At 40.8% G+C, this 19,156-nt stretch overlaps 1 protein-coding gene across 1 annotated transcript in view; it reads right to left on the bottom strand.

The window, feature by feature from the left end:
* ITGA4 (integrin subunit alpha 4) overlaps positions 1 to 14,616 on the bottom strand; it is a 36,727-nt gene extending 22,111 nt beyond the window's left edge. The window contains exons 1-10 of the mRNA XM_014880326.2: positions 14,393 to 14,616; positions 14,156 to 14,277; positions 8,196 to 8,302; positions 7,972 to 8,101; positions 6,613 to 6,680; positions 5,825 to 5,954; positions 2,370 to 2,455; positions 1,978 to 2,037; positions 1,747 to 1,884; positions 963 to 1,074 (exon numbers count right to left, since the gene is read on the bottom strand). Coding sequence (XP_014735812.2) covers positions 963 to 1,074; positions 1,747 to 1,884; positions 1,978 to 2,037; positions 2,370 to 2,455; positions 5,825 to 5,954; positions 6,613 to 6,680; positions 7,972 to 8,101; positions 8,196 to 8,302; positions 14,156 to 14,277; positions 14,393 to 14,577 — 1,138 coding nt within the window. The 5' untranslated portion in view covers positions 14,578 to 14,616. The remainder of the gene's footprint in view (positions 1 to 962; positions 1,075 to 1,746; positions 1,885 to 1,977; positions 2,038 to 2,369; positions 2,456 to 5,824; positions 5,955 to 6,612; positions 6,681 to 7,971; positions 8,102 to 8,195; positions 8,303 to 14,155; positions 14,278 to 14,392) is intronic.
* Between the last annotated feature and the right edge of the window lie 4,540 nt (positions 14,617 to 19,156).

A 19,156-nucleotide genomic window follows, 5' to 3' on the forward strand; every position in this document is an offset into this window, starting at 1 on the left:
AGCCAGAGGTTATTAACCAAACAGTGGAGAGAGGGATGGGGAGATTATTTACACCATCTTGAAAGTCACTATTAACAACTGTGAACTTGCATTTACAAATAACCAAAAACTGAACTGTCTGCAGATCAGAAATACTTTATGCTGCACCAAACCAAAATCACAAGAAATGCAAAGCTTCTGACTGTTAGTTTTACAGAGCAATTCTCTGAATCCACATTGACTGAATCCATACTGTGGTGACTAAACCACATAAAGCACATTATACGTCTCTCTACTGGCGAGATGAAAATGGGACAGTCAAGTTGTGCCTGTTAAAATTACACACACGTTCTTGAGGTCAGATTCTATACCAACACATACACCATTATCTTTACAGGACTGATACTGATGGTTTAGATCATTGAAGAAGTTGGCTGTGCTCTGCTTTTTAATTACTAGAGAAAAATGCTTTATATTACCCAATTTCTCTTTATATTTTGCTTCCAGCCTTTTCCTTACATTTTCTTTTCCTACTGCCACTCTCAATATTACAGACAATTTTTATTTCAATATTTCCACAGCAGTCTCCTAATGTGAAGGTTGTTTTTAATATTCCCATGTATTTAGTACTTACTGGTGACACAGAAGCAGATTTTGACTCAATTTGGGTTTATGATTGCTACAAAATTGCCAAATTGTTCCCCAACCTTTGTCTCAGATATTTAACACAGGATTAGTGATTCCATTTGAGGTCCAGCACCAAAAACTACAGATTATGTTATCACTTTATGCTCATGCAATTTATTAGACAGAACCTAGTCTCTTGGTATTGCACATCAATGATTTTGAAGTAGCTGTACCTCAAGTCAGAAAAGAGAGTCCCAAACCAAAAGAATTCTCAGACTTCCATAATCCTCCGATTTATCATGACATTCCACTGATCAGAGAGAATTAAACCCACCAGGTATTCTTTGCATTCTTACCTTCAAAGCCATCATTATCTATGTCTCCTAGATTGGCTATGGACTCTCCAAACCTCGCTGCATATGAGTCACTCCCGCTGAGCCCTATGTTCAGTTCCACCATCTTTGCTCCCTGAAGGAAAACAGAGACAATGGCACATTAACAGAGTCCCTTCCAGGTGACCTGGAAGATTACTCAAAATGTTAAAAACTGCCTTGGATACCAACATTTAACCCTACCAAACTCCTTGATGTAGAAGTAAGCATTTTCAAATATATTTAATGGTATTTAGTGTAAGAACAGTAAAGTGATTACACTTCCACTTCTGAAACTTAGAAAGAATAAGAAGTAACCTATTCTAATGCATGACCTGTCCAGTCACGTTATTTGCAAAGCTGAGGAGTACTAGGCTCTTTCCTGACTGGTACCAGTAATTGCATGCAAATGTTCCATTCCTTCATTTCTGAAGGGCTTAAAAGGTTGTTCTTCAGGTGGCAATTCAGTGGGAAGGGAAGCACAGTAGTGGAGGAGAGCTTGGGAAGGGCTGCAGTGGCAGGCTGCCGCCACCTACAGCTCCTAGGAAACCAACCCAGTCTGTCTGCAGTTCCAACTCTGGTGTGAGTAACTGTGCTACAGCTGACACTGCAGCCTCTGGGGGTGTGCTATGCCCTGGGGTACTCATCACAGCTCTACTGTTGCTTTTTCCATATCTTGAAATACAGGATAAGAAGAGAGGAAAACTCTTCCTCTTAGCCTTTTAAACCAGAACGGCTGTGTTGCAGTGTTTCAAGAGAAAATACTTACAGAACCTGAATTAATATAGACATAAACTCTTCCCTCTTCTCTGATAGTACTTTGCATTGGAGCACCAACTAGTAAGTCTGAGAAGCCATCTGAGTTCAGGTCCACAGCACAAACTGCAGCTCCAAAGTAAGAACCAAGCTGTGTGCACACAAGAAATCATTATTATTTTTGAATTTTGATGAAGATGTGCTAGATGCTATAAGGTACAGAAAAATAATATGAAAGATTTACCTTTTTACCTCTTAGTTCAAATAGAATATTTAGTTGCCCCTCATTGCTAAAAATATATGCCTAAAATGAAAAGAAAATACAAGTGGAATTCAGCAAACTGTAATCTGAAATACTTCCCAGTGCTTTCTGTACAGCATGTGCTAGAGAATCAGCTAAACAATGTACAATATCACAAACTACAGCTATCTCCTGTTTCCTACCTGCACCTTTCTTTAACATCATAGTTCACATCAATGCTACCCAGACTGCCTACCCTAATTCCTTCTTCAACTTTTTCCCCCATGAGAAGTCATATCTGATACTTGTCTTTAATATATTCATCTAAATGGGAAGATCATGGGTGTTTTTGTGGGGTTATAGTCTTCAAGCCAGTATTATAGACAATCCCTTACTTTACCAGTCTGCTCCTGTTGGGGTGCCCCTCCAATTACTTCTGTACTGGATGGTGTCAGAAAATGTCCAGCTCCAACAGAATATCCTGCAAATCAGAAATGCACTATTCAATACTAGAAATGTTATATAACAAAGAAAGAGTGGGAGCATGCCTTATAAAAGCTGTCAACACCACAAATTACTGTGAGTCTAACATTCAGACCTCATGTAAGTTAGCAATGAAAATGGAATAGAAAGTTTTTGAAGTAAAAGGTCACTACAGATAGTTAGTTCCATCAAGCAGGAAAAAGTGCCAGAAACACTCATTTCTTCCCAAGAACTCAATTATCTGCCATACTTCAAAGGACAAAAAAATTCCAAACATCTTCTGTTAATGCATATTCTGCAATTGTTCAGTGAGCCCATACTATTAATACAAATAAAAAGGATCAAAAGTACATGCACTGCAATGTGGAAGTACTTGATTCAGTTGTTACTTTTTGACTATTATAACTGGATTGAAGAAAAATTAAATGTAGTGCTACTTCTGTGTGCACATACACACGCACAGCACCATGGATACACACACGAAAATGTCAGGAACAAATTGCAAAAGCCTGATTACACAATGAGAAAACATTACATCAGCTTTTGTAAATAAATCTACATTACAAAGCATTTCTGTATGTGGAGAGAAATCGTAAACAGGACCATATTTTGGTGCAGACATCCAGACACAGAATTGCAAAACAAAGGTGAACACCTTAAACTGTAGCTGCACAATTCATCATTACTCTTTCCAGAATACATCACAGCTCAGTTGAAGCAGGGAACACAGATAATATATTCTGCTACTCTTGCATTTACTGAATGACTGCTGATGTTCACAGCATGCAGCAGAAACTGGAAAAATCATCTTGGATAGATGAGAACAAGCCTTGAATCTTTCATCTGTGAAGATAACTGCCTACAATTCAAGTTCTCATTAAGCCACTCTTTTCATATTTTAAGCTAAAGAGATGAACAGAGCAATTTATCACTTTGAAGGTCAACACCTAGTTTTTATTTACTCAATAAAAAATTAAGGATGAACCTTCATTTGCCTCTTCTGACATTTATTTTCTAGTTATATTTATTTTGCTAAAGTGTAAACATTACAAATTCTTAAGAACTTTCAAAAACCCCAAACATACATCAAAACAGTAATCACATAGTCCTCATTTTTCTTTAATGGTATTAAAATGTTTGGCAGGGGAAGGGGAGCTCACATAAATGACCCTTTAAATTTAAATGCATAAAGAAATGTTATTTTATTTCCAACTCCATAGTTTTCTCCTTTCTACCATCACTACAGTTGTTCAGTTCTCTGAAACGTTATTTGCCCTTTTCAGATTTCTAAAAGGAACAGTCTTCTACTTTATGATTTCTTTAAGGCAGTTTGTTAAGTGCCTAAGGTTACTTTTTCATCAGGGCCAGCTGATTCGAAAGACTGAATAACTTTGAAAATTCCTTTTATAGAAGTCAGCTACTACTCTCTGAGAGACTCTGAAGTACTCAAGGAAATATTACCTAGTGTTATGTATTACAAATGTCTTTCTAATGTCCTTCTTTGTTTCAGTTGTCTGGTATACAAACAGCTTTGCTTTTTCCAACTTATGGAAAATGCTACAATACTACTCCACTTCCTGTAGTCTCTAGTTTCTTAATTATTATTCTTTAACAGTTTAATGAAAAATATAAATAAAGATTCCAACATCTTGGTCCCTACCAGAGGAAGAAGAGGGTAAGTAGATAATTGTATCCACTTACATGCTTGAATTACACTGGTCACAATAGACTTGGTAGGAACAATTTTATTCATTACTTAAGGGAGTAACAAACTCAGACTTCTAAAAAAAAAAGTTTGGTAACAGAACTAACCCTGAACAGATTGTTTTCTTCAATAACTACAAAGACAGGACAGAAGCTGAGGGAGGTGAAGGAAAGTACCTTTAAATTCTTTCATCTACACTAGGATTATTATTAGGAGGGAAGGAAGCAGAGGTTAAAGTAGCATGAAGCTGCAGAATTCCAGGTTTATCACAACTGCTACTGTAAAGACACACAGATGAGTATGGTGCCCTTCTTCACTTTCCTGTAGAAGGGTGAGTTTAGAAGACATACGGCTCTGCTGAGCCAACATGCACCAGATCACTAGAGCAAAGTAAACTCCAGCTGATTTCAGGTAACAAAGAGAGACCACATATGTGTGGAAAGGCCTTCCCTAACCTCTCCCCAACACAGCCCTTATGTCCCTATTTGCCTGTGTCTGGCTTCTGACTGTCAATGATTTGACTCCTTCATCACAGAAATTCTCATTCTTATACTTGTAGAAGCGTGAATCTGGAATAAACTCCGTTTCCCTAGACAGGTACAGTATTTTTCTGCTGATTATTATTGGAGAGCTGGAACTTTCCATTCTCTGAAGCTTTTCTTTTGTCCTGTGAAAGGTTAGAAGTTCTACTGGTGGACCCTAGGGATCTGCGTGTCAGATCCCCTTTTATCACCCAGACTTTCTTCTGCTTGACTTCCCCACAGAGTCACTGTGGCCTTTGCAGGCTCAGAACTGAATTCTGAAGTCTTAGACTTGAGTCAGTTGACTGTGTTTCACAATAGTTATTTCATAACATATGCCAACTTCCCATTGTCAGAAGAGTGGAATCAGAAACAGGAAATGTTTATCCACATGAGCCGGAACTTTGAATGGGAAAATGCAAAAACCAATGGTTACAAGCAAAAATATTCTTGCTCAGGATTCAGGAAGGACAGATGAGCTTTTTCTCAGTATGCAGTGAGAAGACTGAAGTTGCTGTTGCTTTTTTGGCATCAACCTTTCCAAACTGTAGCACTAAACTCAGCTAGTTACTTGGATATAGGTACATGAGTAGAACTTGACCTTGGTTACAGACATTCACAAATGAGGTCTGTCTTCTCACATATCCAGACTAAGTTATGTTTTGAATAAAAAAATTAAAAAAATAAACATTGGAGGAAAGCTTGTCTCTAAATATCATAGCATACTCCCCCTTACTGCAATACAATTAAGACCTGCTTGCAGCTTTCACTGTAAAAATTTTTTCATATTTCTGTTATATGTGAAACCACTGTCTTTTTCCGTGAAAGCTCTTGGCAGCATTTCAGACTTGAACGAAATGAAAACCATTGCTAACCAGAAACACCCCTACTTTCTAAATCAAGAAATGGTTAGAAGTCAGTGGTGAGATGATAAGAATAGAAATCCACTGCTCAAGAAGTTTCCTCATAGAAAGAACAGAAAGGAAGACTTATAAATAAATAATATTTAACAGAATCAGAACACACATTTAGAACTTTTGCTTCTGGGATTAATAGTGAAAACACTGACAAATAATCTGCACTCACCCCAAGACCAGCTATTTAGTTTATATTTTAGTAAAGTATTAAATATTTTAAGTACCTAGATAACTGCCAGATTTCACTTGGTTATTTGAATCTGTGTAAGCGTGGATTGTATTTGCAGTTGTATTGTATACAAAAACAGAACCAGTCCAATAAAATGATCCAGGGGCTCCCATTATAATTAAGTCCTAAAAGAAAAGTAAAACAAAGCCATGTTATTCACATTGAAATATTAATGAAAATAAGTAAAACAGGTAAAATGTTCTTCTTTAGATCTCCTGTGAATTCTGTGAAATGCTACTGGAGATGCATCTGGCTCAGCACTAGGGTTTACTACTAAATTACAGATAATATTTTCCAGACTTTGTAAGAATACCATTATTAAAAGCTTTGAACTGTAACAACAATATAGAGCAACAATCAGGATATTCTCTTCTCGAAAGAGTTTTTTAGAAAATAAAGTTTTAGGGTGGAATGGAGATTAAATAATACAGAGTATTACTCTGTAAAGCAAGAAGGTAAGCATTATAAATGTTACATCAAACCGATTAAATAAAATAATAAAACTTCATCCACCGCTATTTCCATGTCCTTTTGCCAGATGAACAATAAGGTGCCAAGATGTAGTAAGGTGCAAAAGAATTCTTGAGAATAAAAAATAAAGTCTTACTTGGAAATTATCATGCAAGTCATAGCAAGATTCAATTTAAAAGAAATTAGAAGAGTGATTTTTCCCTCCCACAACAAAATACGGTGTTGATATTTGCATTTACATATGCACTTTTATATACTATACATAAAAGTAAGTATATAAACAGAGAGACATTTGGTATCTTTAATACACACCTCAATGTAAAAACTAGATATTCCAGCCTGACATGACCCATGGTTTTCTCCAAACTTTTGTGCCTTATCTGGGAATGGGCAAGAAATATTAAAAAGGATGAGAAGCATGCAGTTCCAGAGTTTTGTTACCAGGCTTTCAACACAAGTTGAGACAACTCAAAAAAGACACTAAACAACACCTCCCCCCAAAAGTTGGTTTTCAGCTCTGTAATAACACTAAAAACACTGGTTTCCACTATATAGCCTTTAGGTGCAATATAGCATTGTAACAAACTCAAAGCACTATGTATCACTTGATCACACCTGCCTTTGAAATACTGTGACTTTAAAGGCTATACTTTCAAAATTGTTCCATGAACGAAACAGCCAAATAGTTTGAGCACCACATCTGGATACTGCTCCACTCTGTATTTCAGGCTTATATATACTTATATACTCTGACAGGCTTATGTATCCTGATAGAAGTTGTCCTGTGCTCCACTGGTGCCATGAAGGGTTTGTGTTATGGCAGTCTTAGACATACTGCTTTCATCCTAGCCATCCAACAATGTCTCAGCTCTGTTTTCCTGCAATTCTTTGCTGACTGCCTACCATCAGGGTTCCCTTCATTCCATAGATTTGTTCACTTCAAGTCTCCAAAGATAAAAGCATGATTTCACCACCCCTTGTAACAGTCTGCAAAGCCAGCAGACATTTGATGACATGACTCTGTCTGCACAGAAAGGTCAGACTGTCAGCTGATCCTTGCACTGACAAGGCACAGGGGCACAAGATCCTTCTCCTGGGTGGGTGGGTGGTTGATAAGAATGGGAAAGCATGGAGAGATTCAGGTCTTGACTCTTAGTCTGCTCCTCAAGTTCTCTGAGGAAGAACCCCTGAAGGTCTTATGCCACAGCAGCAGCCTTGGCAGAAGGCAAGTAATGGACAAGGACACACACTGTGACAGGCACTGCAGCACCTTTGTATCAAAGGCTAAGGAGCAGATGGCAACAACCACTCGCAGATATTTCTGCTGCTCTGCTGGGAGACTCTCCAGAGAAATGACAAGAGTAAAGGAAGGAAGGATGTCCTCTACTGGCCTGTTTCTGAGAAGCACACATCCTCCAGCAACGCAGTCTGGGAAAAAAAACTATTCTGATGCCCTGTTTCAATTCATTTTTTTTGCCTTTTGAAAGCAGGTTTTCTTTTAAGTGATAAACATCTTTACATCACAAACTGGGCTCATATAATCAGCTCTCAGCCTCCAAGCCTTTGGCTGCAGAACAGCTGCTCAGAGCAACACAGGCTTTTCACAAACTCTGCACCATTCAATTGTGTATCTCACCCATCCCTACAAAAGGACTCAAACATTCTGCTTACCTATATAGCATGGGCATATTCTTCTGCTCAGCTCAGTTCGAAAATCAGGAGGGATGGCAAAACAAATACCATGTGGCAGTCTGTGCCCATTTTTCATGTAAAACACATTTTTCCATCTATGTCCACAAGCCTATGGATATAAAATAAACACAGCATTGGACATGGAAGCCCAAGGAAGCTGACTGCAGTCAAACAGGCACACAGACCCAGTGGTTCATACATACAACAATAGATCCGCTCTCCTTTGGCTGCCTGGACAAGCTGACACCCAGCCACTGATTATCCCGCTCTTCCACACAAGTCCTCCCACAGCGCTCTCCACTGGGATGGCCTAGGAGACAAAGAGCAACGCTCTGAACAGAGGGATGAGGTGAACAACAATATGGTGAGTAACAGAAGCACCTAAGAACTCTGGGGGCACAATACAGCAATTTGGGTTTGGTGGATCTGACCTCTGTCTCTCTTACACAGGTCATGTTGACTTTTTACTTTCTTCTTGAGCAAAGGCATGACTGTGGGTAGCCAAAGGGAACATGCTGGCTCTGAATGTGATAGCTGGCAGCGAGGATGGGCTTCTCCATCATTACTCAGATAGAAAGTGACATTACACTCAATTTTGGTCAAGGGCTGTTCCTGTAAGTGCTCTTCAGCCTAAAAGTTCATAAGAAGTACAAGTAATACCTCTGAGTGCCACCTAAACTCTAGCCTAAAGCAAACATCTCTCCAACGACGTGTCTATTGGTGGCAGACCTTAAACAATCTCTACTGCAAATGGCTACCAAATAAAGGTTGTCTAACTGCCATCTCTGCTGGGGATGGCAGATCCTTACCTATGCATGTCCTGCATGCTCCTTTCACTGTTGCAGTTATTCACCAGCAGCTCTTAGCGTTTGTTCTTAAACAGAGTTATTTTTTAAAACCTTGAGCGAACACACCGAAATGTCTTCTACCTCTGCTCTCACACCCCAAAAGGCTACACTATTGCCAAGTTAAGAAACACTTGCTTTCTTCTGAAAAGCAGTAATGGATCCAGGGTAAGGAGAAGCTACACATTTATTCTAAGTTATATAAAGCAAGCTTTTAATTTTTAAGATGTTTGCATGAATAAGCATTAACTAAATTATTGAATTGGTATTATCTATGCATACACATGATAGTTTATGAAAAAAACTTCTTATAAAATAAGGCAACACATGATCTTATTTGAACAAACTCTTTTGCATAATTTTTAAGACTTTCTCAGATTGAACACAGCTGAATCCAAAACGTCTGATGTTTAAGGGTTAGTTTAGTTACCCAGAAGAGGCTGCCAGTACAGACCACAGAGTACTAATGCTGATGGGATATTGTTTGCATGGAGAAAAGCCCCATAAATCACACCTCTCACGTTCTCACCTCTTGCCCCACCAAAAAGCCTGCAACAATTAACCCACCAAACAAAACACCTATGCTGAGAGCAGAACTGGCATTTATTACTGTCCAATGCATCAGAGAGTTTAAAAGAATACACAATTATGCTATTGGCTAATGTTAGAGATGTGAACTTCCATGTACTGAACATATACTTCAAGAAACAAGTGTGGAATTTAGCTTTGGATTTGAATTTTGGAGTTATGTCATGGAAAATTTCTCATTTCCTAAGGGAGACATTTCCAGGGTTTGCATGAATTACAGAGCATGTTAACCTGATTGAAATTTCCTCAGAAAAGAAAACTCCATTACACTCCCAGGTGTAAAAATTAGTCCCCCTTTAAATTGCAAAAGGCACTTCTGGTAACTCCCTTCTAGCAACGCATTTCATCCTCTTGTAACAACGACTTACCTGGCACTTGCTTTTGTACGGATTTGCAGGAAATGGAAGAAGTAGAGAAGACCAGCGCAATAAATTAGACCCCAAGAGACTGAGACTTTTCATCAGTAAATCAAATAAAACCAGACAATGATGATGTGAGAGATAAGTTCGGCCTGACTCAGTTCTTCATTCCTGTGCCTGTTTTAGAGGTTTGTAACAAGAAAAAGCACCACCATTCCTCAACACTCATTGGATTTCATTCCTCTTTTCCTTTGCTCCAGAATATGGTGATTCAGGATTATTTTGGCCCTCTGCTGACATGCTGCCTTATGTTTCCTCTCTTTCTCTGACTGGCAAGTATTCAACCGCCTTGAAATTGCAGACTTTTGTGGGAGAGGGAAGTGAGAATCTGACATCCCAGACACCCTGATGAGTCCCTGCTCAGGCTATGGCATTATAAAAGCTTTATCAAATGAAAAAATGCAGTATTCTGCACAAGCAACAGAGCAGCACTGCATAAGCTCAAGAGGACATGGCAGCTTGGTTGCCTCAGGGAAAAGGAGCACGTGCTGTCATAAAGTCACTGAGAAATAAGTAATTGCCCATGCCTGTGTACATTACACAGCTGGAAGATAACTTCTGCTATAATCTCCTTTGAATACATCCATAGAAACAATGCAACTGCAGATAAATAAGGTCATAACTTATAAAGCCACTTCTGGTTTTGGCCTCAAGGATCATAATACAGATGTTTGCAATGTCATCAAGAAACCAGTTTTATATAACTTGCTCCAGTGTTTTCCATGCCCAACAGCCTCTCACCATCCTTTTTATTCTTCCATAACTCCTCTGACCCTATTGCTAACTGATGCAACAATGAAGTCTACTGCAAAGGCAATAAGCCTTCTGATATCCTGCTCCTAGATGTCAGGGCCTCAGAGTCTATTTTTACTCACCTAGGAAGTATTTTCTGTTCTCATAGATCTGATAGGTTTTATCCCTCTTACATCCCTCAAATGACTTCTGCCTAAAATATTTTAAATGACACCTCTTTCCATCCTTTATAACAGACCTAAGTCCAGAAGATCCCATGTTCCTTGGAACAGTATGGCTATTTGAAAAAGGTCACTTGCAAGGTATGAGCAGTGCAAGCGCCATAAAAAAGCCAAACCACCAAAACCCAAACTTACCAAAATCAAAGTTGAATAAACAGAGCTTTGCCTTTTGGGGAAAACCATAAACTGTTCACTTTTCCACTGTAATGATTCAGCTGGGGGAGCTAGAGGGCAATTTGTTCACAGGTTAATTGTAGCAGAGACTTAAAGGAAGGGAGCAAGACTGAAACTGCAGGCAGAACTTTCTGGCCTTATGTTAAACAGTATGTGCTGAATTTACTGCTTTCATTTGTAGCTAAAACTAATTTTTTTCTTTAGACTGGATGGCAAATTGCAAATTATTTCCTATATACTTTAGCCAGTCAATCAAATCTGAGAGCAATGCTATTGAAGAATTTCTGCAACATTTTGTAAGTACAAAATTCAATAGGCCAAAACATCTAAAGAACTTGGTGTAAGTTCCTCTGCAATAATCCATGACTACCCCAAACTCATGTGGGCAAGGATTTGAAACTCAAGACTAGAAAATGGACACTTAGTGCTTCAGCCTGAAGCACTGTATTTTGTACTTGCGCCTGACTTCGATTACAAGCCTCTGTATCTTACATAAGCTACTATTCAAAAATACTCCAAATACAAATGAATCTGCAGTCTAGAACACTTGACACCATAAACAGAAGTACTAGAACTTGAAAAAGAGACTGAAGACCCTTCTATTCATCAATCAGAGAGAGATTTAAAAGTGCCAATGAGGAGCTAGGACGACAAAGACTTGCTAATGTATCTCATAGCTCTTCTCAGCTCTTAAACCAGCCCAGAGCCTGCAAGGTCTTGAAGAACGTTAAAATTCGTTAAAGTATGTCTGGATGAGTTATCACAGATACTGTGATGACTGCAGCACAAGACTGTTCCAGGCAGCTCTTTTGCTACTGAGGAAGCAGATAGGAACGTGTGACATATAAAAATACAACAGCAGTTTTGTGTGATCAGAGGCTTCCTACTTGTTCATGAATCCTTCATTAATTAGTTATGGCAGTTTCAAGGCTACTTTAGCGAAAAGAAGCGACAAAGTATTTTATCATATTTATGTCTCACATCCATTTATTAGTAGTAGCCCAACATTTGGAAAGCCACTTCTATTGCCTGTTATCACTTCTATTTTTTATGACTTATTAGAAACTTACCACCTCAAAGATGCTTTTACCAGAACGAAATCCGAATTCAACTATTTAAGAGCAAGATAGAAACACTTATTTCTCATTGTGCCTCTTCCACAGTGTAATATATCACCATGCATTTTTTTAAGGAAATTGCCTACTCTATGAGATCAGAACCCAAACTTGAATGAGTTAGATGAGAGATAATTAAGTTCAGCTTAGTAATTGCAAGTTCCCCTGCATATTTCTCTGACCTCAGATACTACCCCACTTCATTCACATCCCATGCACCACAGCTGCCTTTGGCTTCTCCACTGACCTCAATGACCTGTTTTACAATACAGCACTTCTTTTCAGCATCTACTTAACTTCAGAAATACTACAGACAAACCATAGTGATGCAAAGATGTCATCTGGCAGTAATGGAAACCTAGAGTTTGCAAAAATATTGTGATATAACTATTTTTTTAAAATGTATGTTGTGCAACCTGCAGCCTCTAAACCTGGGAATAGAGGCAATGTTAACCGAAGCCTTTGGAACCACATAACTGTTGCCTCATTTCACTTAGAATCCCCTAAGCTATTGAAGAAAAACCCATCATATTATTTCTTTAGAGATTTTGTTTTTCCATTGGCTAAATGAGTAAACTGAGAGGCACTGCAGATGTAGGTAGGTTTCAAAGAACCTGAAAGTTTCAACCCTTCCTTCCCCTCCCTCACACAGTAAAGGGCTATTTTTACCACCAGTCCAGGGACAGGGGTTTTTTGCCTCTTAGCATATACTATTTCACCACTGTAGTTGACGTCTTTGACTTTTTGCAAGCCTCCTGGTACAAATAGGCAGTCAGAAGAAAAAAAGAGTTCTTTGTTATGTATAACTTTTTAATAGATATAGTATTGGAATGAAATTACTCAACAAAACCCCCCAAAAAAACTACTTAGGCTGATATAAAGTTAATTTCCATTCTTTCTAGTAGCAACTGCTTGTCTTATGCGACTACATGTAAAACACCACTGAAGTACCTTAGGTTTTTGTAGTCCAGTTACAAAATATAACTCTTATTTCCATTTGTAGCAAAAAAGATGGACAGAACCTATCAGTTCCAAGTTTTATGCACAGACAAGCAGAGAAATAATTGTTTCACCATTTTTTTTTGTCACAGAATGCTGAGCTCTGCCCTGACAGCCATCAGTCCATGGCGCGCTATTGCTTTCAAATATTTTGATAGCCCTTTCCCGCGCTTGTCCTGACTGGGCGGCGTGCTCATAACGGATGGGAAACCCTTGGTCAGAGGGTGGCAGAGGAACGGGGAGGAACATTCTCTCCGTCGTGTATGAATGGCGTGAACAGCACCGTATGCAAACGGGATAGGAAGAGAGCCCAAAGCAATTCACACATTTTCAGGGCAACACACTGCAAAGCCTTCCCCTTTTTAACAAGTATCAAACACTTGAAAGTTGAGTAAGTTCAGCCAGTTACATCTCCCGAGTATGGAAACTGTGGAGATAGAGAAGTTAAGTTAAATGCAGGACCCGTAGAAACTGATTCAGTAAAAAAAACTTTGCTAGCCTGAAACTCCAGCAAATCTGCAAACAGGAAGAACCCATCAGCAAGACAACAGTGGTTCAGAGTTACTTTAGGATGGCTTTTACGAAGAGAAGGCTTTTTAGAACAAAACGTGACTTATGCACATACTTCCACCCTCCCATCCCTGAGCTTACTGCACTCACTCACTGTCCTGAAAGCTGTCTCAGCTCTCCGCAGAGCCGTGTCAGACCCTAATTCTCATGGGGCTTTTGACCCGGAGGCTGAAAGGTGCGAAACGGCTGTGGGAACGACATCTGGCACACCTAACTTCCCCAAATCAATTTTTGGCGCATGTTTTCTCTCTTGATGCCTCTGCAGTCCTCGGGCAACAGCTTTGATCTCGCCCTTGGGCTAGAGGCAGAGCACGCTGCACTCTGAGCCGGAAGGGCCCAGCGCTCCGCCAGGCACCGGAGCGGAGCCGGGTGCGCGCAGGGCGGCGGGCACCGACCCTCCGTGCCCAGGCACCGACCCTCCGTGCCCGGCCGCCGCCCCGCGCCGGGCTCTCCCCACCCACGCCCCGCCGCCGACTCACCCAGCTGGAGCTGCTCGCACCCTCCGCTGGCGTTCCCCCCGATCCGGCACCGGAATATGGCCCCGGGGTTGACCACCGACTCGTTGGCGGGCCAGCTGGCCCGGGGCGCGCCCGCCACCAGCCTGCGGGGCAGAGACGGCAGCGTGAGGAGCCGCGGGCGGGACAAGAAGCCGCAGGCCCCCGCGAGGGCGGCCGGGCCGGGGGATCGCTCGCTCACTCGCTCACTCGCTCACTCACCATCGCTCCTCGCCGTGGCGGTGCAGTAGAATCGAGTACCCGAAGAGGGTCCCGTTGCCGCCGCGGAAGAGCAGCGCGTGCTGCGTGTCCAGGTTGTAGGGCCGCGCCGTCGGCAGGCACTGCCACAGCAGGAGCAGCGGGGCGGCCCAGCCCGCAGCGCCCCGCGCCCTCCCGCAGCTCCGCATGGCTCCGGCCGACCGGCAGCGAATCGATGCCGCCTCCCCGCCGCTCCGCTCGGCGAGAGGGCAGGGCGGGGCGCGGCGCTGCCCTGCCCTGCCCTGCCCCGGGTCGCCCTCCGCGCAGCCCGTCATGGGGGTGTCCCCACGAATGGGGGAGTCACACGGGCACGCCGCCACCTCTCCCTGCGCGGCCGCAGCCCCTCTCCCTTCCCAGGCGGCGGGGGTCGGGTTTCTCCCCGCCCCGTCCGCGCCCACGGGGACGCTGCGGAAGGGACACGGCGCCCGGACCCCCGTGTGCCCGGGCGGTGCACGGCCCCGGGGGACGCGGCCATCCCGACACTGGCAGAGCAGAAAGGGCCGCGTCCCCCTCGCTTCGCCTCGACACACTTGCCCGGCCGGGTAAACTTGTTCTAAATACTGCAAACTTGTCCTAAAATCTCCCGCCGAGCAGCGGGCGGGCTGCTCCACCCAAGCGCGGGACCGTGTTCTGAGAGAGGAAGTGTGGAGAAGATGGGGTTTTCCTTTTAGATTTAGGAAGAAACCCCAGTACCCCTGTGTTGAAAGCCTTCCCCAGCGTCGCTGTGCTGAGGGGGTCTTCCCTGCTGTCCCCCGGTGGGGGGAATTGATTCTTGAAACCAGTGCCGCAGAAGCAAAGCGCAGCGAGCCTGGTCTACCCATGTTGTGCAAGACTGCTCACTGCCCATGGCTCCTTCCTTTCACGTGTGATGTAGTCAAAACGACCCCTCATCTCTTATTTTACATTTTAGAGTAACTTTTTCACATTCCTGTTCAGTTCTTCAGTTGCTGAAAAAGTTAGCAGCCATGCCTCCAGAGAGCAAAGGAACAAAGGAAAATGAGCATTGTGCAAGAGATCTGGTATTTGGCAGACCTTGAAAGGGCTCCCTTGATCTTAGTGAGGAGCTTTTCTGTGCCTGTTTTCAGCAATCAGTCCCCGACTCTTGATTTAGCTCATACTGAGTTGTGTTCATCCTGAAATCAAGTTTTTACTTCTATCTGCAAACCTTGCCTCATTGAAGTTCTTTGAATACAAGGGCTTCCCTGTTGCTATAATAATCCCTGTATATGGATAACCTATGTATAATGGTATTTTGAATCTGAGGAACGAGAACAGAAGAACTTCCAAATGAAAGTTTTAGTTGCAAAAGATTACTTACTGTATCTGGAATAAAATCAAGTATGTTTGCAACTACTGAATATTATACACATTAGAAATAACAATGAGATGGCAGACTATCATCCTCTAACGGAAATTCAGAACATGGCATTTTAAGCTTCTCGGGAAAATACCCCCATTGCATTTCCATTAAGTTAGTGGAAATGTGGAAAGTTTCACACTTTGCAAAATGCTGAGCAATTACCAGAGCGGGCACTGAGGCAATGCAGAGTGAAACATCTTGTCATCCTGACCACATGCAGATATGTAGTTTCTGGAATGAGATCAGCACAGTGGAAGATCTGACAGTCAGCCAGTCAGCAGTGTATCTTTTTTTAAGTCCTCAGCTCCAGAGCCATCAGAGGGCCATCAGATGTGGAGCAGTGGCTGTTTCGTGTAAAGAAGTCAAACAGCCCCTCAATTGCTATTCATCTTCCTTCCAATTACTGACATCAAAGGAGTTAAAACAATCAACAGCAGCTGTGAATCTGCGTTTCCACTACTCAAGAAGTTTTTACCCTCATTTGCAAAGCAGCAAAGCAAACATGATTCAAAACTGAAATGCTAAATTGTGGTTTAGTTGGTGAAAATAGCATGGTTGCACCACCATGACGCAGGAACCATGTTGAGATGGTGGCAGGGCTCCTAGGTGACAGGAAAAGGTAGATTGTAAAGTTGTGGGATTCAATCATTGGCACATAAATAGCTGCTTATCAGCTATGACATGAAATTGAGACCTGTACCTCGCCTGTCATGAAGAAATTTGTGTGTTGTCTCCTAGACTCCGCTACAGTGGATGTCATCATGATCCATCAGACATCAATGAAATCAGTGGAATATAAATTACTGGAAAGTCAGACATCAATATTTTGAGAAATATTTGCAGGTTTCAGTACCATTCAGGTGCAGGACCAGTCAGAGAGCAGAATAAATGCAACTGACAATATAGAGTAAAGGAGAGAGAACTTGGGTTTTATTAGGGATTAAGAGAATTTGCAGAAAAGGTGGAGCCAACACTGGAAGCCAAGTATCTGTATTTACAAATCAAATGTCAGTTATGTATCAGTTTATATATGCTATCCTCAAATAATTAAAAAAGTTCTCCCCAGAACATCTTGCCGCTATGCAATTATAACAGCACATCTCCCACAGTCCTCTGTGGGTTAATAACATTAGAAGCAAAATATCGCAGTGACTTGCTCTTGTGGTTGAATTTGGTTCACCATCTAAGGCAATTTCAGAGGAGCCAGTGGGATGATTTGTTAATGATATTAGTCCACAGTTTGGCAGCATTTTTTATAGCAGATGTGTGCATTTCATCTGACTGTCCTAATCTCTTGCTGCTTATTCTTGAATCATCCTGCTGCCCCTGTTACACTGATACTGTTCAGTGTCTGAGCAGTAAAACACATCAGAGAAGTGCTGAAAAGAAGAACTTAAAATTAAGCAGAAATCCACTCCCCCAGCATTGAGCTCCTGCTGGAGCTCAAGGATATTGGTCCAAATACTCTTCTGCATGGCTCCAGCTAAGAAAGAGCTATATTAGAGTAAACCAGAATTACTGGTGCTAAATGTCGACAAACAGCATGTGAGCAAGTACTAAAAAAGTTCATTTATGGTCATTCAAGATGTAATATTTCCAATGCAATTATGAAGTAGTAGCTACTGCTGAGATTTTCATTTGTTAGTTTTTGCATTTGGGAGGAGTATGAAAGAAAGTCACTGGAAAATGAACAAACAAAAAAATTGCCTGCCCCATAGCTGTTCAATTTAGGAAAAACAGTGGTTTGAGTCATTATTTGTTCTGTCAACATTGTTTACCTGTAATACATCCCAGTGCTGGTGAGAAGGGAAAGAAAATTACTAAAGTAAAAACATATTGATTCTGAATATCTGTCAGCTTCTTTCTTTGGAACATATACATTTTGATTCCCTAAGTTGGAAGGCATTTGTAGTAAGTCCTGTGTATGGGCTTTTGGGTAGCTGATCACCGTGTTATAAATACATGAAAGCAAATGTTGCTAAAAAATCTTCATGGACATGGCTGGTTTCAGCTGTCTGTCCCTGGTCTCCTGTGTGTCAATATAAGCCTGCCACTGCTTACGGAACAGCATCTCCAAATCTACTGTGAATCAGAAGTGAAAACAATCAGTGGTTGAGTTCCTGTTCCTAATTAGAAAGACTTGAAAGTTTAATTTTTAAATTGTCTAAATGCTTAAATAGTGCTATTTCAAATTTGAAATTTCTAAACCTTTCTGATTTATTAAAACGTGGACAATCTAGGGGTTTGGTCAGACCATAACTATGTCTTGTTTCCATGTAAGTTTCTCTTCCACCACAACCCAACAATGGCAGTGGGCCACAAAGTCTATTATTCATATGCTGTCATCTGAGAAATTATAGAAGGCAAATACACTCTTACACTTACTTGTAAGGCTCTCTTCAAGAAACTTCATCTTCCCTCTGCTGTAAGATACATGTGAGCTCGCATGAAGAGGTTATATTGTCCACTGACAAGTATAATTAAGCACAGATGTCTGAGGCACCACAAAGAAGCAAATGTTAGCAAGGGTCTTAATTTTATCATTTTGCTTATATTCTCCTTAGAGATCTGAATTTCATTTCGAATCAGTTAAAGAGGAACAATCTTTTAATTTCATCAGCTTATAATATATTTACACTCATATGATGTCTTTTTAGGAAATACTTAAAGAAGTTTTTTCTTCCATTGAACAATTGTACTGCTGAAGTAAAGACTGATCTGCCAAAAGTGCTTTCCAGTATTTAAACATATAATAGTGTCATACAGACAATGCCTATGGCAACCTGACTAGAAGAAGCAAACAAAAGATAATTATAGTTAACAACAGCTTAACTAATAACTGCATTTTGATTTACCGGTAGGTAGGACTGGAAATTAATGATTATAAGTGTGATTGATGCATTGCCTATATTTTTTATTTCTTAAAATTTTGTCTAAGATTCTTGAGTTGCAAGATCAGACACAACTTAATAACTAGTTCTGAGCAGAATTGGGCAGTAACCTCTTTTCCCATCCCAAAGGAATTGCTGAGCTTTTTAAACTTTCCCATCTGAAATTCAAAGAGTGTTTTTATGCACTATTTGTGTCTTTCTTTGTAAAAGACTGGCTCAGCACAATTGTAGCATTTTTTCATTATTATCGCTTTAAAACAAAGATTTTAGTTAGATATAGTTTCTTTGCGATAAAAAGGAAAGACATATGTTCAGAGAATTTTTACATAAAAATGTAGTTTTCTTTTTTCCAAAATTAATAATTTATTTCAATCAACACTTTCCCATAATTAATTAATGTTTCCACATATTCATCTCTACACAGAAAAAAAAATTCTGATAATTTCTTGGTATTGTGTTTCTATTTTTTTCATATTT

This window comes from Sturnus vulgaris, chromosome 7, assembly GCF_052056855.1.
Source record: "Sturnus vulgaris isolate bStuVul1 chromosome 7, bStuVul1.hap1, whole genome shotgun sequence".
In the NCBI taxonomy this organism is placed as follows: Eukaryota; Metazoa; Chordata; class Aves; order Passeriformes; family Sturnidae; genus Sturnus; species Sturnus vulgaris.